General features: G+C 39.3%; 1 protein-coding gene across 1 annotated transcript in view; it reads right to left on the bottom strand.

Annotated features, from left to right (window-relative positions):
* The window catches only part of LOC139381349 (protocadherin-15-like), a 216,073-nt gene that overhangs the window by 18,519 nt on the left and 172,534 nt on the right, over window positions 1-25,020 (bottom strand). The window contains exon 24 of the mRNA XM_071124806.1: window positions 7,917-8,026. Coding sequence (XP_070980907.1) covers window positions 7,917-8,026 — 110 coding nt within the window. The remainder of the gene's footprint in view (window positions 1-7,916; window positions 8,027-25,020) is intronic.

Raw genomic sequence — 25,020 nt, 5'->3', positions numbered from 1 at the left:
CTTCTACAGACACAGACGATTTAATATTTTCTACACCGGGAATGGTAAAGGTCAAAACCGATCTGTTAAAATCAATAAATGACAAACTGGGCAAACTTGAACTAGTCACTTAAGGATATAAAAGAGTTGAAGGCAAGCCTCGAGGTGAGTGATGAAAAAGTTGCGACATTGGGGAAAGATACAAACAAGCCAAAAGGGACAGTCAATAAGATTGAAACCGATGTTAATGAATTTAAAAAGGAGAACTTTTACTTGACATACAGACTAGATCCATGAGAGAAAATCTGGTACTTTCTCCAATATCCCAGAGAAAGAAGGTGAAGTTTATGAATGTGGAGTTAGAGAGTTCCTCCTTACAGCGCTTCAGATCTCATGTGAAGCTATTGACCAAATCCAACTCGAACGTGTACAACGTTTCAGACAGAGAGGGCAGAGGTATGAACGCCCAATCATTGCCAAATTTGCTTTCTTTAAAGATAAAATAATGGTTAAAAGACTGTGTAACAGACTTCTTGGCACAAAAATCGACATGAATGATCAGTTGCTGAAGGAGATTACAGAACGGCGCAAAGTTCTGTATACAATCTTATAGGAAAATAGATTGAAAGGGAAATTCGTAGTTCTCATAGTCGATAAACTGTATATTGATAACCAAATGTTCAGAGTCAAGAAGACTACTGCATGCCTTTTCTAAAAATTACAAAGTTCTCATAGAGGAGGTGAATAATGGACCACACAATACTAGCGATGGTAGGGATTTTAATAATAAGAAAAAATAGAAAGAAAAGCTTTCTTCAAATACAACTAATTGGAACAAAAAGTACAAATTCAACATAGTGGAGATAAAAACACAGCAGAAAGAATGTGGGTATGTGTGGATGTATGGTGATGGAAGGTGTGGTGTGTGTTTTTTGGTGTTTGGGAAAAAGTGGCGTTAAGTGAGAGAGAAAGGAAATGGTTGCATATCCCAGAACCAATGTATATCTGTGAGCAGGGGTTGTGAGAGAGCTTTCAATTTTGTGCAGATGAGGGATACAACCCCATTTCCACCATAATTTGCAAATAAATAAATTAAAAATCCTACAGTGTGATTTTCTAGATTTTCTCATTTTGTCTGTCATAGTTGAAGTGTACCTATGATGAAAATTACAGGCCTCTCTCATCTTTTTAAGTGGGAGAACTTGCACAATTGGTGGCTGACTAAATACTTTTTTGCCCCACTGTACATTTTATAAATATTTATCCATCTAATTTGTTTATTTATTGTCCTATCACGTTGGTACTGCATTTTAAAATAAATTCTACATATAATGTATGTATTTATTGTCCTACAATTGTGGAACAATAAAAAAAAATGCATATAATTTACTTATTTATGGAACGGTCCACAACCCTATACGCTAGACACCCACATGAATGACCCAGACACCAAAGATAAGTCCCTATCTGTTTTATGGGCCTGCTGTAAGCTGCCTGTATGCAGCCAAAATGCGGTCAGAGACCTTCTAGAGAAGCACCACCCCCTCAAGATTCTGAGGCTGCCTGGCAGTGTTGGTCCTGCAAATCCAGAGCCCCCTGATGGGAGAGCATAATATACAAGGAAATTCTCAAAGCTGCTAATGAGAACCTTAATGATCTTGATCTTGTAAATGATCTTGTACCTAGCCGGTGGGGATGCCCACACCCAAGCAGTGGCAGTGCTGGCAACACTAGCAGCAATAACCCATGGGGAGGGGGTCACACTGACATTCAGAGAGGGACCATACTATTGTGGCGCTGGTGGCACAAAATCATCAGAGGTCTGACTGCACGAAGATGCTTGGGAATATGGTCACAACAGGGGACCATGTGTGGGTGTTTCAGAGGAAGGAGGTATATCTGATCTCCATCACCTTGGACGTGACAATGGTTAATCAAATCTCCCCATTTCTGCCCATTTTTGCTCAGTTTTGCAGGCCTTCTCATACAGCTGCAATTGTATATGCATTCGTGAACAAGGCCTTCTTGATTTTGGCTCTGGGATGGTGCAGCTGTTGAGCATCTGAGTCTATGGTTGTTTGTGGGGGAAAGGGGTTGAGTGTTTATGAGTGTGTGTGCATGTATGTGTGTGTGTGTGTGTGTGTGTGTGTGTGTGTGTGTGTGTGTGTGTGTGTGTGTGTGTGTGTGTGTGTGTGTGTGTGTATCACAACTGTTACGAGGGAGTAAAATATGTTAGGGACAACATTGGATGAATCACAATTATTATTTGCTAAAATAATAATTGCTTGCCAAAATGTAATGTTTGTAATGGCAATACTGGTAAGCAGTAACAATAAACTGTCTACATTCCTGCAAATATGAATAGCTAATTATAGGAAATTAAGATAAACAGGATTTTAAAATATATATATATATATATTTTTTAATAGCTATATTTAAAACAAATTGAGGTGAGGGAAATGGAAACGCTTTTGGCGTTTGATCTACTGCTTTTCTGTGGGTGGCACTGTGTGCTCTTTTCGAAGGATGGGTCCCGGTCTCTCTGGGGCCATGGGATCCGGGGGTTCGGCGGGGGTCTGCCATTCATTGGGATGATAACCCAACTCGGCATGAGGAGGGGTTTTAGCAGGTGGAATAGTGGGGAACAATTGGAGATTTAATTAGTAGCAATGCAAATATTATGGTACAGCTATATAGACACTCAATCATTATGTTACTTTTTAATGGCACGTTTACAAACATATTATGATAAATATAATTGAAACCTGTTTCTCATTATGATAATTTGTGAAATAAGTATAGCCAGTTAAATTTGTAATGGCCTAGCAGATAATAAGAAAAGATGATCCGTATTTACCTGGCTAAAAGAGAAGGAATATAATATATATTGTTTACAGGAAACTCATTCAACAATTTTAGATGAAGTTTTGTGGAAAAAGGACTGGGAGGAGGGGCAAAATATATTTCTCCCATCGGCAAAGAAATTCAAAAGGGGTATATTATTAGTAACAGTAATTTTGATCCAAATGTGCAAATTGTCCAACCAGATCCTCAAGGTAGATGGATGATTTTACATATGTTATTGGACCATAAACAGATATGGTTTATTAACCTATACTGTTCAAGTAATGATGATCCAAGATTATTTTAAAAAATATATGAGAATTTATCAAATCTATAAGCTACACAAGTATTATTGTGTGAGATTATAACATGGTTTTAAAGTACTTCCTATTTCAAAATATTGTTCAGTGAATCATGAGTGACTCCATCCTTCGTAAAAAGTTTCAGTAAAACAAATTTGGTAGCATTTCGATGTTGAAGATTGAAAAATAATAGTCTGGCTTTTTATGGTGTTTCTTTTGCATTGGCTTCTTCCTTGCTGAGCGGCCTTTCAGGTTATGTCGATATAGGACTCGTTTTACTATGGGTATAGATACTTTTGTACCTGTTTCCTCCAGCATTTTCACAAGGGCCTTTAGTGTTGTTCTGGGTTTGATTTGCACTTTTCACACCTAAGTACGTTCATCTCTAGGAGACAGAACGCGTCTCCTTCCTGAGCAGTATGACGGCTGCATGGTCCCATGGTGTTTATACTTGCGTACTATTGTTTGTACAGATGAACATGGTACCTTCAGGCATTTTGAAACTCCAATCTAACTGTATATAAACTTCCGACTTCAACTGTAGGTATTTAACCTCTAGGCGCACGGAACTCGTTTTTGGTAAAGCGTATCTTCAGCTGTTTATATATCAATCAGTATGGCGACTAAGTCAGGGAAAGCTAAATCTAAGTCTAGATATACAGATGTACACACAATTTTAGAAGAGATTTATCGGGAAAATGAGACAGAGATTGTTGGAGGACGATTCATTTAGCTAGCATAGCTTTGATTCCCAAATGGAGGAATATTTTTTGACGGAGAGGACATCGTTTTGGGCTGGTAAGTTTTTCTCATGCCAATGCCGTTGTTTGAAATTAATAATATAAAATATTATTTGTGAAATGAAATAGCCTATTTGAGGCTGTTGAGGGGAGGGCAGGCCCACAAAAATGGTCAAAGTGAAATGGAGACAGTAGATACAGCTGGTCTGTCATAACATAATAAAGACAGTAGATCTAGCTGAAATGTCATAATATAAAATTGACAGTAGATCTAGCTGGTCTATCATAATATAAATGAGACAGTAGATCTAGCAGGTCTATAATAATATATTCAACCTTATGTTCCCTGTACTCTATATATATATATATATATATATATATATATATATATATATATATATATATATATATATATATATATATATATATATATATATCTGTTTATTATACCTGTTGTTACAGGGCTCATATGTGAAACTAACACTCTTTCACAGTGACACTGACTCCGAATGGGAGCCCCCAGTGCCAAGGTGTCCATCCCCCACTGAAGCTGGTTCATCCAGCTCCTGCCACAAGTGATGTTCATCTGCCCAAATTTATTTCTGCAGGCATGGATGTGCCTCAGGGCCAAAATGGGCACAGCATGGAGGCGTCGCTGTGTTCTTTGCTAAATGAAGTCCCCCATCACCTGCACCACATGCTTGGTGACCCTCTGCTTTACAGCAGAAAGAGACTTGGCACCTGGCATCAGCAGCACAATATTGTGTAGAGGACTAAGGGTCTTCCAAATATTGAAAGTGTTATTTTGTAAATGTATATATATTTTTTCATGTTTTTTTCTCCATTTTTTGGGGGGCTGTGTTAGAATACCATTTTGGTATTTTGTATATAGTTATTCCGTTCAAAATGTATAACCAATTTTGCCACTTGGGTATGCCACTTGGGTATATTTGGGCTACTTGTGTGGGACACCTGGGTGACTTCATGATAAATGTCATGTAGCACACTCATTTTGGAAGTTATCATCCTGACACTTTGCACAAGTACTGTTGCCCTCTAATGTTTTTCACTGAAATTGTCCCCATCATCCTATCTGAATGTTTGTTTTGTCTTTTAAAGATGATGATACAACAATAAAAATGAAAAAACGTATGCTTTTTTCATTGTATTATCTAAACCAGATCTATTGTGTTATACTGTATTTTCCTACATTCAATTCACATTTACACAAACTTCAGAGTGTTTTCTTTTAAATGAAATCAAGAATATGCATATCCTTGGTTCTGAGCCTGAGCTACAGGCAGTTAGATTTGGGTATGGCCTGAGCTACAGGCTAGGTTAGATTTGGGTATGTCTTCAGGCGGAAATTGAAAAAAGTAGGGGGGTAGCTGTAAGAGGTTAACCTCTTTGGGATAGGGGGCAGCATTTTCACATTTGGATAAATAGCGTGCCCAATTTCAACTTCCTGCTACTCATGCCAAGAATATAATATATGCATATTAGTAGATTTGGATAGAAAACACTCTGAAGTTTCTAAAACAGTTGGAATCATGTCTGAGTATAACAGAACTTATGTGGCAGGAAAAACCCGAGGACTAACCATTCAGAATTTATTTTTTTTGAGGTCACTGTCTATTCAATGAGTTTTCCTTGGGAATTTAGGCACTTGTTTGCAGTTTCTACCGCTTCCACTGGATGTCACCAGTCTTTGGAAATTGGTTGAGGTTATTCCTTTGTGTAATGAAGAAGTACGGCCATCTTGGATCAGGGTAACGTTATGTGTAGTTTGAGAATTGCGCAAGACTAAAAAAGTAGTAGTTTGTGATCCTCCTGTATTGAAAACAGATAGACCCGTCTTCAATTTGATGGATTATTAACGTTTAAAAATACCTAACGTTGTATTACAAAAGTAGTTTGAAATGTTTTGGCAAAGTTTACACATAACTTTTGAGATATTTTGTAGTGACGTTGCGCAAATTGGAAGCTGTTTTTTCTGGATCAAACACGCCAAATAAATGGACATTTTGGATATATATCGATGGAATGAATCGAACAAAAGGACCATTTGTGATGTTTATGGGATATATTGGAGTGCCAACAAAAGAAGCTCGTCAAAGGTAAGACATGGTTTATATTTTATTTCTGCGTTTTGTGTGGTGCCTGCAGGGTTGAAATATTCTATTCTCTCTTTGTTTACTGTTGTGCTATCATCAGATAATTGCTTATTATTCTTTCGCCGAAAAGCATTTTTGAAATCTGACATATTGGCTGGATTCACAACGAGTGTATCTTTAATTTGGTATCTTACATTTGTGATTTAATGCAAGTTTGAATTTATAGTATTTTATTTGATTTTGGCGCACTGCATTTTCCTTGGCAATTGGCCAAGTGGGACAAGATTGTCCACTATCGTCATATCTATTTATTATATCAAACTGTTAGCTGTTAAAATTAGATCCAACAATAATATTAAGGTATTATAAATCCCTGGCTTAAAAACAAAGGTGACATTGTACATTGATGATTCATGTTTTCTTTTAAATCCACAATTATAATCCCTCCACAGCCTCAGAGGATCTAGATACTTTTTCTAACCTCTCTGGATTAAAACCAAATTATGATAAGTGTACTATATTATGTATTGGATCAATAAAAAATCTACTTTTACACTACCCTGAAGTTTAGCAATAAAATGGTCTGACAGAGATGTGGACATACTCGGTATACATAGACACAAAGGGTTGCAGTCTGTTTTGGAATGGGTGGCCAGTAATAAACTGGTCCTGAACATCTCTAAAATAAAGAGCATTGTACAAATCATTCCCTAAGTTCTAGACCTCAGCTGAATCTGGTAATGAATGGTATGGCTGTTGAACAATTTGAGGAGACTAACTTGGTGCTACTTTAGATTGTAAACTGTCATGGTCAAAACATATAGATTCAATGGTTGTAAAGATGGGAGAGGTCTATCATCAATCCATGGAGCCTCAACAGGTGCATGTTTATCAATAATTGGAAGATGCAAGTTCATAAATTCATCAAGGGCAGTGTCTGGATGCTCATTATTAATCACATGAGACCAACAAATATTTTTAACATCATCCAAATGAGAGTCACAGCAAAATATTTTGCATGATCTTTTATACAATATTTTAGGACCAGTTTTTGGAACTTTGGCTTTCCTAGATCACTGCTTCCAATGGGTACAGATACAGCTTTAGAACAAAGATGTGATCAATAAACATGTGATCAATACATGGACTCACTCTGTGTCCAATAATAGTGTTTAACATGATTTTTGAATGACTACCTCATCTCTATACCCCACACATACAATTAGCTGTAAGGTCCCTCAGGCGAGCGGTGAATTTCAAACACAGATTCAACTACAAAGACCAGGAATGTTTTCCAATGCCTCTCAAAGAAGGGCATGTGACTAATAACATTTGATTTGATTTGAAGCACAAAGTGATTTTATTATTCTGTGACACAAATAAAGTGGTCTTGTTTCAATTATATGAAATTCTGTAGTATTTTTTCATGTTGAGAGACATAAATCCGGCTGAGAATATCACAGTGAGATGACACCACAACTGTGGGATTTGCTAGACTGACACCTGTTTACCAGGCTGGGCTCCATCACTCAGAGGTAGAGCAAATTTACTATTTTTCTGGGTAGGTCAGAAAATGTGACACATCACTCTTTGCAAATGTGGGGTCTGAAATCTGACAGTTCAAGTCAGCTCCACTGACAGAATGGTAACAGAGAGCGCACCAATTGGGTTTTCTGGCACTATAAGGCACAGTACTCTATGAAGTTCACAGAGCGCTTTGTACACCAAAATGTCAGTTGGACCACTCAAAGCCCCCCTTATAGGAGACATAACATCTGAGAGGTAAAACATTAAATATTGTCTGTTGGTGTGCCAAAGGCCAACCACAAAAATGATCACCTCTTGTTTTTTTTGTTTTTTTTAAACTTTTTGCACCCAGCTGCTGTATTGTAGTGTTTCTTCTATCTTTGGCACCAGGGGGTAACGTCTGCACTTACCACCTTCGTTTCCTCCCACGATGGAGTAGAAGATGGTCTGGTTGATGACGGCTGCCAGGATGCTGCCCACCGGTCTGCCTACTGGGGACAGCTCACTGACAGGAGCAAACCTGCAGACAAAGACAAAGACAAAGACGGAGACGGAGACGACATGACTAAATATCCCTGGACACTTTACCACTGAGAACTTCCACTGAGAAAAACAATTGTGAAAAAAATAATAATCTGACAGTATGCTCCTTCCCACCACATTTAGCAGACACACTGTTGAATATGGCACATACAAAACTTTCACTAAACAAAACCATATTCACACTTTTACAAGTTTCTACAATAGCAATTAGCACTTTATTTAAACCTGACAAGTTCCAGTGCACATTAAGTCTGTGTCTTCAAGTAAAAATGTTGACATCTTTTAAAAACACTTAAAATAAGGGCTGTGTTTTCGTGTAGGCTGTTGTTTTGATACCCATGTAAATCTCTCTTGGACAAGTTGACTTTTTTTCAATATATTTGCTGTATTTACCCTCCCAAAATGAAATTATAATTAGCTGCTAATGTGGCTATCATAAAGAGCTACAAATGCCATGATGCTCTGGATGAAACTGCTGAATAGAGGCAAAGCTAAGAATCTCTGCAATCTCAGACCACCCTCGAAACCAAACAAGGGTGGTCTATGGTGATACTGTACATGGGGTGGGCTGAGAGTGGCTGAGGGGTGGGTTAAAGAGTTTATATTTGGCAATGTATTATTGTTATGTGATTTCTGTATATAAAAGTACCATGTATATAAAATATGTATATGGAAAATATATGTATACAGTATGTAGCATAAAATATATGTTTCATCGGAAAACGGAGGGTGGTGGATGGGTTCATTAGAAATAAAAAAAATATCCTTTTCATATGTGAGTTCCTAATATCTCGAACGGTGTGATGTCAGAATGCACTCACTGTTCCAAAATGTGATTGCTTTGCAATAGTTAACCCCCGCTGCCCTCAAACCGATTTACTACAGGCTATGTTTCAACTTGTCAAATTCAAATTATTTTCTACATTTTATTTTCTAACAACAGTTTGAATTGAGGTGTGTTCTCCCTCCTCATTCATTCATATAGAAGTAGCCCATTTCACTGCTGAGGACAATTTATGATTGAGGCTTTACTGAACCGAACAGACTTCCTTTCTTTGATGAGAGCCAAAGCAATTCACCAGTGTTTCCGCAGATCAAGTATGCAGACATTTGCGCAGTCTTGCACAAACTTTTCCCCCCTGGCATATTTTCTGGCTGGTCCAAGAATTGCCTTCATTGTTGTTTTCCTTTCAAATAATAACTTTGACTTGTGTGCGTTCCTATCAAAGTAAGTGCCTTATTTTCTGTACAGTGGTTGCTCAACTAAACATAGAATAAGGCTGTAATGTAACAAAATTTGGAAAAAGTCGGAATACTTTCCAAATGCACTGCAATCTAAAAGTGAACATCAGGTGCCTTAGATGTGTCTGTGTATATATAAGGTCATTTTAATACAGCATGCACAGAAATCAAAACATTTCCAGTGAGACAACATACTGTAACTTCCTGTGTACTCATGCAAAGCATGGACATAACATGGTGAACATTAGGTTCTGACATTGAGCAACATCCAGTATCACATTAGTAAGCAAGCAAGGGTGAATAAATTACAGTACCAATTCTCAACTTGCTGTCTAAGCCTTTCATACCCTTTTGCTATAATTAGAGACCCTCCACTTTATGCTCACTTATGAATCAATCCGATTTAAGTGTGCTCTTTTTAGATCGTTTAACAGCGATACCTGAGACAGACTTGGCAAAGACCAACAGACTAAATGACAAGCCATTTAACTTGTTATGGCTGCAATCCCGATATCGGGATAAGTGTCATCAACAACTGCTGAATAGCATAGCGCTACATTCAATAAATATTACTACAAATATTTATATTCATGAAATCACAAGTGCAATGTAGGAAAACACAGTTTAGCCTTTTGTTAATGCACCTGTCGTGTCAGATTTTGAAATTATGCTTTTCAGCGAAAGCAATCCAAGCGTTTGTGTAAGTTTATCGATCGCACAACAAAACATTAAGTACACTTAGCATCAGGAAGTTTGGTCACGAAAATCAGAAAAGCAATCAAATTAATCGTTTACCTTTGATGATCTTCGGATGTTTTCAATCACGAGACTCCCAGTTACACAGCAAATATTCCGTTTGTTCCATAAAGATAATTTTTATATCCAAAATATCTCTGTTTGTTTGTTGCGTTATGTTCAGAAATCCACAGGAAAGAGCGGTCACGACAACGCAGACGAAAATTCCAAATAGTTTCCATAATGTCCACAGAAACATGTCAAACGTTTTTTGTAATCAATCCTTTGGTTGTTTTTAAAATATAGAATCGATAATATATCAACCGCAAATGTCTTTCACAGTAGGAGAGGGGAAAATAATGGCTGTCCAAACTCTGTTGTGCGAGCAAAACTCATGTGACCACATGACGCGATGTTACCGTTCTGGCTCATTTTTCAAAATAAAAGCCTGAAACTATGTCTGAAGACTGTTGACACCTTGAGGAAGCGATAGGAAAAGGAATGTGGTTCATATCCCTTTAAATCCAGCAAAGGGAGGCTATGGAACATGGAGTTTTCAAAATAGAAGCCACTTCCTGTTTTGATTTTCCTCAGTGTTTCGCCTGCAATATTAGTTATGTTATACTCACAGACAATATTTTGTCAGTTTTGGAAACTTTAGAGTGTTTTCTATCCAATACTAATAATAATATGTATATATTAGCAACTGAGACTGAGGAGCTGGCCGTTTACAATGGGCACCTTTTCATGCAAGCTTCCCAATACCGCCCCTGCAGCCATAAAAAGTTCAATGTTATGGAAGCTAATGAGTTGCTGCTGTGTGGTAATGGCTCTGGGACTTAGAATATAAACAAATATAAGGGCTCCTGGAAAAGTAGCAAGGCAATGGTTGGGCTAGGTTAGCATGTCTGTAACTCTAGTTAAGGCTAACACTACTGTGTAGGCCTACCTCTGGTGCTGTGGCCCATTGATTAGACCACGTCGGCCAGCATTTAGACTGCCATTGAACTCTGTTTTGTAGGTGAATATACATTCACCAGACAACAAATTGGACAAGCTCCCGTCAAGACTATCTTATCAATGGGACCTGAAGAACTAATATCCTATGTTTTTCCGTGTTGTGGCTGAATCAGGATATGGATAACATTCCATGCATCTTTAAGATCAGACGGCAGCCAATGCTGGCACTAAGACAGCATTCAATAAGCTGTGTCGGGCCATAAGCAAACCTTATCTCAACGAACTGGTCACCATAGCAGCACCCACCCGTAGCACGCACTCCAGCAGGTATATTTCACTGGTCACCCCCAAAGCCAACTCCTGCTTTGGCCGCCTTTCCTTACAGTTCTCTGCTGCCAGTGACTGGAACAAATTGCAAAAATTGCTGAAGCTGGAGACTTATATATCCCTCACGAACTTTAAGCATCAGCTGTCAGAGCAGCTTACCGATCATTGCAACTGTACATAGCCCATCTGTAAATAGCCCACCCAACTACCTCATCCCTATGTTGTTGTTTTTTTTTCTTCTCCTTTGCACCCCAGTATCTCTACTTGCACATTCATCTTCTACACATCTATCACTCCAGTGTTTAATTGCTAAATTGCAATTATTTCGCCGCTGTGGCACATTTATTGCCTTACCTCCCTAATCTTACTACATTTGCACACACTGTATATAGACTTTTCTATTGTTATTGACTGTTTATCCCATGTGTAATTCTGTGTTGTTTGTGTCACACTGCTTTGCTCTATCTGGGTCAGTTCGCAGTTGTAAATGAGGACTTGTTCTCAACTGGCCTACTTGGTTAAATAAAGGTGAAAAAACAGGTTAATATTCAGATGGATTATCAGGACGCGTACTCGGAGCATGCGCTGACCAGCTGGTGGGTGTCTTCACTGACATTTTCAATCTCTTCCTGACCCAGTCTGTAATACCTACATCTTTCAAGCAGACCACCATAGTCCCTGTGCCCAAGAACACCAAGGTATCCTGTCTAAATGAAACCGTACAAGATCCACACAATTTATGTTGCACAACACACAGCCTTCTCCCACCGGGATAAGATAAATGCCTATGCGAGAAAGCTGCTTATTGACTACAGCTCAGCGTTCAACACCATAGTGCCCTCCAGGTGGGGGCACTCCCTGTTAAACCATGACTGCATGCAGCGCACGACACCAACACCATCATTACATTTTCTGATGACACGACGGTGCTGGGCCTGATCACCAACGACTACGAGACTGCCTATAGAGAGCAGGTCAGCGACCTGGCAGTGTGGTGCCAGGACAACAACCTCTCCCTCAACGTCAGCAAGACAAAGGATTTGATTGTGGACTATAGGAAACAGAGGGATGAGCAGTGGGATGTAGTGGAGCGGATTGAGAGCTTCAAGTTCCTCGGTTTCCACATCACTAAGGAATTACCATGGTCTATCAAACCAACACAGTCACGAAGAATGCATGACAATGCCTCTTCCCCATCAGTAGGCTGAAAAGATTTAGCATGTGCCCTCATTACCTCAAAAAGTTATACAGCTGCACACTTGAGAGCATCTTGACTGGCTGCATCACCACTTGGTATGGAAACTGCTTGTCATCCGACCGCAAGGCACTACAGTGGGTAGAGCATACGGCCCAGTACATCACTGAAGCCGAGCCTCCTGCAATCCAGGACCTCTATACCAAGAGGTGTCAGAGGAAGGCCCTAACAATTGTCAGAGATTCAAACCACCCGACTATTGTCTCTGCTACAGCACGGCAAGCATTACCAATACATCAAGTCTGGAAGGCATAAGACCATCAAATAGTTAACCAAATAGCGAGCCAGACTATCTGCATTAACTTCTTGGTGATAGGGGGGCAGTATTGGGTAGCTTGGATGAATAAGGTGCCCAGAGTAAACTGCCTGCTACTCTGTCCCAGATGCTAATATATGCATATTATTAGTAGTATTAGATAGAAAACACTCTGAAGTTTGATTGCTGTCTGTGAGTATAACAGAACTGATATGGCGGGTGAAAACCAGCATATTGGACTGTTGTTGACTCCACAATTTGGCAGGTAACTGTATGGCTTGCTTTTGTGGCTGAACGCTGTTCTCACATGATTAAATATTGTGCTTTTGCCGTAAAGCTTTTTTGAAATCTGACACAGCGGTTGCATTAAGAACAAGTTTATCTTTAATTCTATGTAAAACATGTATCTTTCATCAAAGTTAATGATGAGTATTTCTGTTATTTGATGTGGCTTTCTGCAATTTCTCCGGATATTTTGGAGGGATTTCTGAACATGTGCGCCAGTGTAAACTGAGGTTTTTGGATATAAATATGAACTTGATCGAACAAAACATACATGTATTGTGTAACATTGAGTCCTGGGAGTGTCATCTGATGAAGATCGTCAAAGGTTAGTGATTAATCTTATCTATATTTCTGCTTTTTGTGACACCTCTCTTTGGTTGGAAAATGTCTGAATGCTTTCTGTGACTAGTTGCTGACCTAACATAATGAATGATATGTTCTGCTTTCGCCGAAAAGCCTTTTTGAAATTGGACACTGTGGATGGATTAACGAGAAGTGTATTTTTTCAAATGGTGTAAAGTACTTGTATGGTTGAGGAATTTTAAATATGAGACTTCTGTCCCGAACGATCCAAGAGAGATTAACTCATTTTGCATTTACTCATCACAAACACTGCTAATACTGTTTATTATCTATCCTGTTGCAAAGTCACTTTACTCCTACCAACAGTCGGAAGTTTACATACACCTTAGCCAAATACATTTAAACACAGCTTTTCACAATTCCTGACATTTAATCCTAGTAAAAATTCCCTGCCTTAAGTCAGTTAGGATCACCACTTTATTTCAAGAATGTGAAATGTCAGAGTAATAGTAGAGAGAATTATTTATTTCAGTTTTTATTTCTTTCATCACATTCCCAGTGGGTCAGAAGTTTACATACACTCAATTCGTATTTGGTAGCATTGCCTTTAAATTGCTTGACTAGGGTCAAACGTTTCAGGTAGCCTTTCACAAGCTTCCCACAATAAGTTGGGTGAATTTTGTCAGATTCCTCCTGGTGTAACTGAGTCAGGTCTGAGTCAGCAAAGCACCATCACAACATGATGCTGCCACCACCGTGCTTCAAGGTTGGAATGGGGTTCTTCGGCTTGCAAGCCCCCCCCCCTTTTCCTCCAAACATAATAAGGGTCATTTTGGCCAAACAGTTATTTTTTACTTTCATCAGACCAGAGTACATTTCTCCAAAAAGTACGATCTTTGTCCCCATGTAACAGCCGTCTGTGGTGGAAGAAGGTGAGGACCAATGCGCAGCGTGGTAAGTGTCCATATTTTTAATAAAGAAATTGAACAATGAACAAAAACGTGAACGAAACCAAAACAGTTCTGTCTGGTGCAGAATATAAACACTCAACAGAAAATAATCACCCACAACTCAAGGGTGAAAACAGGCTACCTAAGTATGGTTCTCAATCAGGGAAAACGATTGACAGCTGCCTCTGATTGCGAACCGGACCAGGCCAAACACAGAAATCCCAAATCATAGAAAAAAGAACATAGACTGCCCACCCCAACTCACGCCCTGACCATACTAAAACAAAGACAAAACAAAGGAACTAAGGTCAGAACGTGACACCCCATGTGCAGTTGCAAACAGTAGTGTGGCTTTTTTATGGCGGTTTTGGATTAGTGGCTTCTTCCTTGCTGAGCGGCCTTTCAGGTTATGTCGATATAGGACTAGTTTTACTGTGATACAGTGAATCATGTCTGTAAACAATTGTTGGAAAAATTACTTGTGTCATGCAAAAAGTAGATGTCCTAACCGACTTGCAAAAACTATAGTTTGTTTAGAATAAATGTGTGGAGTGGTTGAATAACACGTTTTAATTACTCCAACAACTCTATAAGCTACTAACAGGAAATAAAAAACTGTAATATCTTATGTTTCACCGAGTCGTGGCTGAACGACGACATTAATAACATACAGCTGGCGGGTTATACACTCTATCGGCAGGATAGAACAGCAGCCTCTGGTAAGACACAGGGCGGGGGCCTATGCATATTTGTAAACAACAGCTGGTGCACAATATCTAAAGAAGTCTCAAGGTTTTGCTCGCCTCAGGTAGAGTATCTCATTATAAGCTGTAGACCACACTATCTTCCTAGAGAGTTTATTTGTATTATTCGTAGCTGTCTACATAGCACCACAGACCGATGCTGGCATTAAAACCACACTCAATGAGCTGTATGCCGCCATAAGCAAACAGGAAAACGCTCATCCAGAAGCGGCGCTCCTAGTGGCCGGGGACTTAAACTTAAAAGTTTTACCTGATTTCTATCAGGATGTTAAATGTGCATCCAGAAGTAAAAAAACTCTAGACCACCTGTACTCCACACACAGAGACTCACCCTACATTTGGCAAATCTGACCATAATTCTATCCTCCTGATTCCTGCTTACAAATTAAAGCAGGAAGCACCAGTGACTCGGTCTATAAAAAGGTGGTCAGATGAAACAGATGCTAATCTACAGTACTGTTTTGCTAGCACAGATTGGAATATGTTCCGGGATTCTTCCGATGGCATTAAAAACTTCTTATGGCTTGAATCACGCTAACGGGATCGATATGACAACAGCCAGTGAGTGCAGGGCGCCAAATTAAAAACAACAGAAATCTCATAATTAAAATTCCTCAAACATAGAAGTATTTTCCACAATTTTAAAGATGAACTTGTTGTTGATCCCACCACAGTGTCCGATTTCAAAAAGGCTTTACAACGAAAGCACAACATATGATTATGTTAGGTCAGCGCCTAGTCACAAAAACACACCTGAGAAATAGGAAGTTTCAATTGGGTACGTTTTTCAGCCAAACACGAAAATACTGCCCCCTACACTCAAGAGTTTTTTAAACAGGTCAACATTCACAAGGCCGCAGTGCCAGATGGATTACTGGGATGTGTACACCAAGCATGCGCTGACCAACTGGCAAGTGACTTCACTGACATTTTCAACCTCTCCCTGTCTGAGTCTGTAATACCAACATGTTTCAAGCAGAGCAACACGGTCTCTCTGCCCAAGAACACTAAGGTAAGCTGCCTAAATGACTACCGACCCATAGCACTCATATATGGTCATGGCTCACATCTACACCATTATCCCTGAAACTCCAGACCCACTCCAATTTGCATACCGCCCCAACAGATCCACAGATGCAGTCTATATTGTACTCAGCACTACCCTTTCACACCTGGACAAAACAAACAGCGTTTCATTGAATACACATCAAGACTGTTTCAAGGACAGCTTTTTTCCAACTATGTAACATTGCAAAAATCTAAAACTTTCTGTCCAAAAATGATGTATAAAAATGTGTCCATGCTTTTGATACTTCTAGGTTAGACTACTACAATGCTCTACTTTCTGGCCACCCGGATAAAACACTAAATAAACTTCAGTTAGTGCTAAATACGGCTGCTAGAATCCTGACGAGAACCAAAACTTTGATCATATTACTCCAGTGCTAGCCTCCCTACACTGGCTTCCTGTTAAGGCAAGGGCTGATTTCAAGGTTTTACTGCTAACCTACAAAGCATTACATGGGCTTGCTCCTACCTATCTTTCCGATTTGGTCCTGCCGTACATACCTACATGTACGCTACGGTCACAAGAAGCAGGCCTCCTAATTGTCCCTAGAATTTCTCAGCAAACACCCGGAGGCATGGCTTTCTTCTATAGATCACCATTTTTATGGAATGGTCTGCCTACCCATGTGAGAGACGCAGACTCGGTCTCAACCTTTAAGTCTTTACTGAAGACTCATCTCTTCAGTAGGTCATATGATTGAGTGTAGTCTGGTCCAGGAGTGTGAAGGTGAACGGAAATGCTCTGAAGCAACGAACCGCCCTTGCTGTCTCTGCCTGGCCGGTTCCCCTCTCTCCACTGGGATTCTCTGCCTCTAACCCTATTACAGGGTCTGAGTCACTGGCTTACTGGTGCTCTTCCATGCCGTCCCTAGGAGGGGTGCGTCACTTGAGTGGGTTGAGTCACTGACGTGATCTTCCTGTCTGGGTTGGCACCCCCCCTTGGGTTGTGCCGTGGCGGAGATCTTTGTGGGTGGTTGAAGATATCCCTCTAGTGGTGTGGGGGCTGTGCTTTTGCAAAGTGGGTGGGGTATCCTGCCTGTTTGGCCCTGTCCGGGGGTATCATCGGATGGGGCCACAGTGTCTCCTGACCCCTCCTGTCTCAGCCTCCAGTATTTATGCTGCAGTAGATTATGTGTTGGGGGGGGCTAGTGTCTGTCTGTTATATCTGGAGTACTTCTCCTGTCTTATCCGGTGTCCTGTGTGAATTTAAGTATGCTCTCTCTAATTCTCTCTTTCTCTCTTTCTTTCTCTCTCTCGGAGGACCCGAGAGAGCATGTATGTGGTCGAGTGTGGAGCGAGGAGCAGAGCATAATTTAAGCAGATTAAAAATATTGTGTCTGCCTTCTCTCCCGCTCCAATTGCGCTCTGGTACTACTCAACCACAAATTCTGGGCATGCTCTGCCTCGCATTTGTCTGTTCCTTGACTGTTGCTTAAAGACATATCCAAGCTAGAGACCTCTATCCCCTATATCAGGAATATATGTACCCGCTCAGAGAAACAAGCCCTTAAATCATCCACCCAGCGGACAAGGGAGGAGCTGCTCTAGGATCAGCTTTATCCATTCAAATCTTACCTTAACAGTACAATTATAGAGATATTACCACCTGTGGCTGCAAATATTGAGGCAGATTATTCTAATGCTTACCCAATAAAAAAATCACAAAATCACTGATATTGGCACATCATTGCACACATAAGACATCATTAAATATATTGGGATCAAATTACAGACAAAGAGAAAAATGTAACTCAAGTGATTGAACATTAAATGTATTTCAATATGATTCAAATGGGCTTATAGCCTACTGTTTATATTTCAATGCAGTCATCTCGGTTTTCATTTGAAACTACATTTTTATGCACCACTTGTTTGTATCAATTGCAAAGACATTTATATTTTTTGTCAGTTTCAGATGAACTATATTATCCCGCCAGGGGGTAATTCATTTGGGCATGTGCCCTTTTCAGTATCGGACGCTTTTATTAAAAAAAAATTTTAGCCTAAAATGATATACACAAACCTAACTGCCTGTAGCTCATGACCTGAACAGTGGATTAACTGCCTTAATCAGGGGTAGAACAACATATTTGATTTTGGCAGCTCTGGGATTTGAACTAGCAACCTTTCAGTTACTGGCCCGTCACACTAACCTCAAGGCTACCTGCCACCCCATTTGGCTCTGAATGCCACACTGTCCCATCTCTAAGTAAGTGTCCAGTGGAAGTCTCACTTTTAAAAGTTCCTATACCCAAATCATGTTGTTGAGTCCTATACTTGTATTTGTGGCCAAAGCAGACATTTGAGAAAATTCCACTTCAAACTTGTATCTCAAACAGACATGATTGCTATTTCCTCATAGAGGACGATGTCATCATTCTGAGGAGGATGAACAGGCCAATCAGCAGTCTACTCGTATTAATATTTTTAATGACCGGTATACGCTCACACCAAAGCTGATTTTTGAAACATACTGTACTTATTAAAAAAAAATTAAATTAGAAGGAAAACTATTTAACTTATATTGTAATTAATTATAAGTCACACCTCATAGAAATCTGGAAACACTGGGCAGTTACTTAAAGTATGTAGTCCCACACAACACATGACACTACGTCACATCACAGATATTTCACTGGATAATTGAACACATATGGGGAGGCGCCTCTCTGTCAAATGTGTGGATACTTTGACTAGCTGTGCTATGGGACAGACAAGGCTTTTTGTCCTAACCTGCCTGCGGTGCCTTGTAGACAGACAGGTGCCGTCCTCCATGGCTGATGACATATATATCTACCATGCACACATTTACACACACACATGGATAATATTGAAACATAATATAGTTGGCTAGCGTCAGAGTCTAAATGCTAAGTACAGAAACATACAAAGGTTTTTCTAAAGGTTTGTTTGTGGTAACATTGAACTTCTGTGGACAGCATGATATGAGTGACCTCTACTACTTAGCTGTATATGACTGATGTGATGCCTGTCTGCTTTGCAGGGAGAGGTGAAGACCTAACTATGCTGAGTTCAAGGCTCAGGCCAGCCCTTCAAGTCTCCAGGTACAAATAAAGTCATACATTATGTATGGACATGGATTATCCTTTACTGTGAATGTTTGTGTAGCCTACTATGTGTGTTTTTGTTTGCAGTGATGTAAAGTACTACTTAAGTAGTTTTTTGGGGTATCTGTACTTTTCTTTACTATTTATATTTTTGAGAACTTTTCCTTTTCCTTCACTACATTCCTAAAGAAAATATTGTAATTTTTACCAAATACATTTTCCCTGAAAACCCAAAGTTTTCGTTACATTTTGAATGCTTAGAAGAAATAGTCAAATTTTCGAACTTATCAAGAGAACACATGGTCATCCCTACTGCCGCTGGCTTGGCTGACTAATTAAATACAAATGCATCTTTTGTAAATAATCTCTGCGTGTTGGAGTGTGAACCTGGCTATTCGTAAATTTTAAAAACAAGAAAATGTTGTCGTCTACTTTGCTTAATAAAAGGAATTAAGTGATTTATACTGTTAGGTTCTAATTCTCAGAGTAAAAACTGCAACGGATACTATGAAAGCTTAACCAACTTTAATTCTTCCCAGAGGATCCATACAGCTGCATTAGACAAAAACATTTTCACACAAGCATATATACTCCAATTTAGATGCACTCCTCCTTCTCTCCAACCCTTACATATTTTATGGTTCGACAGGAAGACAAAGTGATGAGGTAATAAACTGTTCCTTCTCCCTTGAGGTGATCTGACTTGACCTCAACCCCCTTGATGCATAATCCAAAGCTCTCCACCCGTATCACCTATAGCAATCCTGTGACTGCCTTCCCCTCTACTCAGTACATTCCAAAGCCATCTGGCTCCTACAAATAACCATTAACTTCTGATGTAAAAACCAGTTTCTATCACTCCTCATAAAAAATAGTATTACTCCTGATGTATCATGTCTCTAGTATAACAATGTTCCAAGTTTTTACCATAATCTAACAATACGTTTACTTTTACTTTTGATAGTTAAGTATATTTTACCAATTACATTTAATTTTGGTACTTAACCTGTTGGATCTCTGGGGGCGCTATTTCATTTTTGGATAAAAAACGTTCCCGTTTTAAGCGCGATATTTTGTCACGAAAAGATGCTCGACTATGCATATTCTTGACCGTTTTGGAAAGAAAACACTCTGAAGTTTCAGAATCTGCAAAGATTTTGTCTGTAAGTGCCCCAGAACTCATTCTACAGGCGAAACCAAGATGATGCATCACCCAGGAATTAGCAGAATTTCTGAAGCTCTGTTTTCCATTGTCTCCTTATATGGCTGTGATTGCGCAAGGAATGAGCCTACACTTTCTGTCGTTCGCCCAAGGTCTTAGCAGCATTGTGACGTATTTGTAGGCATATCATTGGAAGATTGACCATAAGAGACTACATTTTCCAAGTGTCCGCCTGGTGTCCTGCGTCGAATTCGGTGCGCAATTGCCAGCTGCTTCCACTTTACCATTTGATTCAGGGGAGAAAGCATGTGTCCAAGAACGATGTATCAATGAAGAGATATGTGAAAAACACCTTGATGATTGATTCTAAACAGCGTTTGCCATGTTTTCAGTCGATATTATGGAGTTAATTTGGAAAAAAGTTCGCGTTTTGAGGACTGAATTTTCGGTTTTTTTTTGGTAGCCAAATGTGATGTATAAAACGGAGCTATTTCTAATACACAAAGAATCTTTTTGGAAAAACTGAGCATCTGCTATCCAACTGAGAGTATCCTCATTGAAAACATCAGAAGTTCTTCAAAGGTAAATGATTTTATTTGAAGGCTTTTATGTTTTTGTTGAAATGTTGCGTGCTGGATGCTAACGCTAATGCTAACGCTAAATCCTTTGTTTGCTAGCTACTGTTACACAAATTATTGTTTTCCTATGGTTGAGAAGCATATTTTGAAAATCTGAGATGACAGTTTTGTTTACAAAAGGCTAAGCTTGCGAGATGGCATATTTATTTCATTTCATTTGCGATTTTCATGAATAGTTAACGTTGCGTTATGGTAATGAGCTTGAGTCTGTATTCCTGATACCGGATCCGGTATGGGGAGTTCCAAGAGGTTAAGTATATTTAAAACCAAATACTTTTAGACTTTTACTCAAGCAGTATTTTACTAGCTGACTTTCACTTTTTATTGAGTAACTTTCTATTAAGGTATCTATACTTTTATGACAATTGAGTACCTTTTCCACAACTCTGTGTGTGTGTGTGTGTGTGTGTGTGTGTGTGTGTGTGTGTGTGTGTGTGTGTGTGTGTGTGTGTGTGTGTGTGTGTGTGCTGTGTATGTGTGTGTGTAGCCTGCTGTGTATGTGTGTGTGTAGCCTTCTGTGTAATCCCACACATGTACTGTATATGTCTGTTTTAGAACGAAAATGGGAGAAAGAGCAGAGAAAGAGTGTTTTGGAGGCGGGAGAGTAAGACAGAGGACAGAGATTGAGTAAGCGTTTGTGTGTGTGGACGAGCACATTACAGTATGCATATCAAATCCAGAGACAGCAGTCTTATGTCAAGCAGGGGTCAAACTCATTATCTGTATGTTCTTGAACTGATATGCAATACTGATGCAGATCATCTCTCTAAGCAGTGTAAACAAATCAACTGAATTTTTTTTATTTGGTAATTCCTTTTACATTTTGAGCAACAGTTATTAAGGCCTTCTAAAAGATAGCATTTCTATTCACAGGTCATTTATAACTCTTTAATGAGTTGCTAAATGTCTAGACGATCTAAAGTATGATTAGTGGTACAGGCCCATAGACAGTACTTTATTTCAGAACAAAGGCCATTAGCAGCACCATGGAAAGTACTGAATCACAGAAAATATACAACAGCTACAGTATGGTCTATAAACATAACAGGACCGAGACTTTCTGTGTTACTGGGTTGAGATATCGCCAAAATTCTCTCTTAATCCTTGTTCGACTGCAGTAAGACAGATTCTTGAGCAGGAATACTGTACTATCAAGGAAACACTTTCTCAAGGGTAGTAAAACAAAAATCAGTTGTACTTTATCTCTAAATTTCTCAATAGCAAAGAGTATGTGTTTTCCTGTAGTAATACTGGATACAGACATCACTAGCTGTCTTGGTTTGCTATGCTAACAGCATGTCTAAGAGGCTGGCTCAATAATATGCTGTGGTGGGGTGTTGTTCAGTGGCCCGCTGGGCTGCATGCTAACATCACAGGAGATAGTCAGTGTCATCAACCGAAGAGAAAGACAGATCTGCAATCTTAAAGGTCCCTCTTAGAACAGCCGCATCAAAGAAGGAACAAATAAACCCTTTTCCTTAACCCTTGGTAGACAAAATAGAACAAAAGAACAAACCACCCATGGTCTTGCTCATGTGAGGTTGCTGATAACAGACAATACCCACTCTAGCATGCCCATCTAGTGACAATTATCTTAAAACTGAGCAAAGGACTGAACTAACTAAAAAACAAATCATAGGCTATGGGCATGGGTTGGTGTCAAAGAGCTTATGCATTTGGCTCAAGTTTGGAATGGGCTATTATAAGCACGTAGACTTAGACAACATTATCCTCTTGCTTAGAACAAGTGTGATCCAATGAATGTTTTTGTAATTTGCTCAAAGTACATTGTGTCTGGAATATACTGTCAAAACAAAATTACCATGTTAATAAGTTGCTTCAAGCACTGTGCGTGGAAACAAACGTGTGTAATTAAGCAAGGTTTCAAAATGGTTTCAGCTTGGTGTAAGGGTAATACATGATTAATTCATTTTTAATAAGCTATAACACTGCTACTGCATCCGCTTAGGCGAGAGAGAAAAGGGAAGTACAAAGGTACATAGGAGAAAATGAGTCAGGCACTAGAGAGAGAAAATGAAGGGCCAAGAAGGTGGAGGAAACCAGATGAAAGAGTGAACTGAGAGAAACACACCTGAGAGAGAGAAAGAGAGAACAGCTAATAGAGAAGCTGTAATTGCTGTGATCATCAAATGACTACGTGAGGAATGGCAAGACTTGGTGTTCTGTGATTTAACTTCTTATTGCTGCAGGGGCACTTTTGAGTAGCTTGGATGAAAGGTGCCCAGAGGTGCCCAGAGTAAACTGCCTGCTCCTCAGTCCAAATTTGCAATATATGCATCATATTAGTACATTTGCATAGAAAACACTCTGAAGTTTCTAAAACGTTTTGAATGATGTCTGTGAGTATAACCTGAGAAGAAATCCAAACAGGAAGTGGGAAATCTGAGGTTGGTCGATTTTCAACCCAGACCCTATTGAATACACAGTGGGATATTGGTTATGTTGCACTTCCTAAGGCTTCCACTAGATGTCAACCGTCTTTAGAAATTTTAATTAGGTTTCTACTGTTATGTGGGGCCGGATGAGAGCTCTTTGAGTCAGTGGTCTGGCAAAGAGCCAGGTCCTGGTCATGCACATTTCACATGATAGCGAGCGTACCTTGGCTTTTCTACAGACAATGGAATTCTCCGGTTGGAATGTTATTGAAGATTTATGATAAAAACATCCTAGAGATTGATTCTATACTTAGTTTGAAATGTTTCTACTACCTGTAATATAACTTTTTAAAGTTTTTGTCTGACGTTCGGCTGGACCTGCACGAGCGTTTGGATCTGTGTACTAAACGCCCTAACAAAAGTAGCTACTTTGACATAAATAATGGACATTATCGAACAAATCAAACATTTATTATGGAACTAGGATTCCTGGGAGTGCATTCTGATGAAGATCATCAAAGGTAAGGGAATATTTATAATGTTATTTCTGATTTCTGTTGACTCCAACATGGCAGATAATAAAAAAAAAAATCTGAGCGCCATTCTCAGATCATTGCATGGTTTGCTTATTTCCGTAAAGTTTTTTTGAAATCTGACACAGCGGTTGCATTAAGGAGAGGTATATCTATATTTCCACGTCTAACAATTGTATTTTCATCGACATTTATAATGAGTATTTCTCTGAAATGATGTGGCTCTCTGCAATGTCACCGGATGTTTTTGGAACTAGTGAAAGTAACGCGGCAATGTATACTGAGATTTTTTTTAAATATAAATATGAACTTTATCAAACAAAACGTACATGTATTGTGTAACATGAAGTCCTATGTGTGTCATCTGATGAAGAAAATCAAAGGTTAGTGTCTAATTTTATCTCTATTTGTGCTTTTGTGACTCCTCTCTTTGCCTGAAAAAATGGCTGTGTTTTTCTGTGAGTTGTTGGTGACCTAACATAATCATTTGTGGTGCTTTCGCTGTAAAGCCTATTTGAAATCGGACACTGTGGTGGGATTAACAACAAGATTACCTTTAAAACGGTATAAGATACATGTATGTTTGAGAAATTTTAATTATGAGATTTCTGTTGTTTTGAATTTAGAGCCCTGCACTTTCACTGGCTGTTGTCATATTGATCCTGTTAACAGGATTGCAGCCATAATAAGTTTTTAAAGGATACATTCCCAGCCCACAGCTCTCAACCCTCAGCTCTCAGCTCAGGGTAAATGCTGGAGGAAGATAAGCAGCAGGCCTAAGGGAAAAATGCTTATGCTGAAGGTCTGCTACAACGGGCCAGGAAAGTAAAGTAGCCTCTCTCTGTATTGTGCAGTAGGGATTCACAGGATTGCCAGGGCTTAGAAAAAGCTTACTCCTCCTCTCCTGCAGTCAGACAAAATAAATATGCATTGTAGTCCCTGGTACCCAGTGGTAAAGACTTCCCACAGTGATGTGTTTGTGAGTTCCATCTAAAAAAAAAATAGCCATTCATTGTGATAAATTAACGT

This window comes from Oncorhynchus clarkii, chromosome 23, assembly GCF_045791955.1.
Source record: "Oncorhynchus clarkii lewisi isolate Uvic-CL-2024 chromosome 23, UVic_Ocla_1.0, whole genome shotgun sequence".
Taxonomy (NCBI): Eukaryota; Metazoa; Chordata; class Actinopteri; order Salmoniformes; family Salmonidae; genus Oncorhynchus; species Oncorhynchus clarkii.
This window is presented reverse-complemented; position numbering and strand designations above follow the sequence as displayed.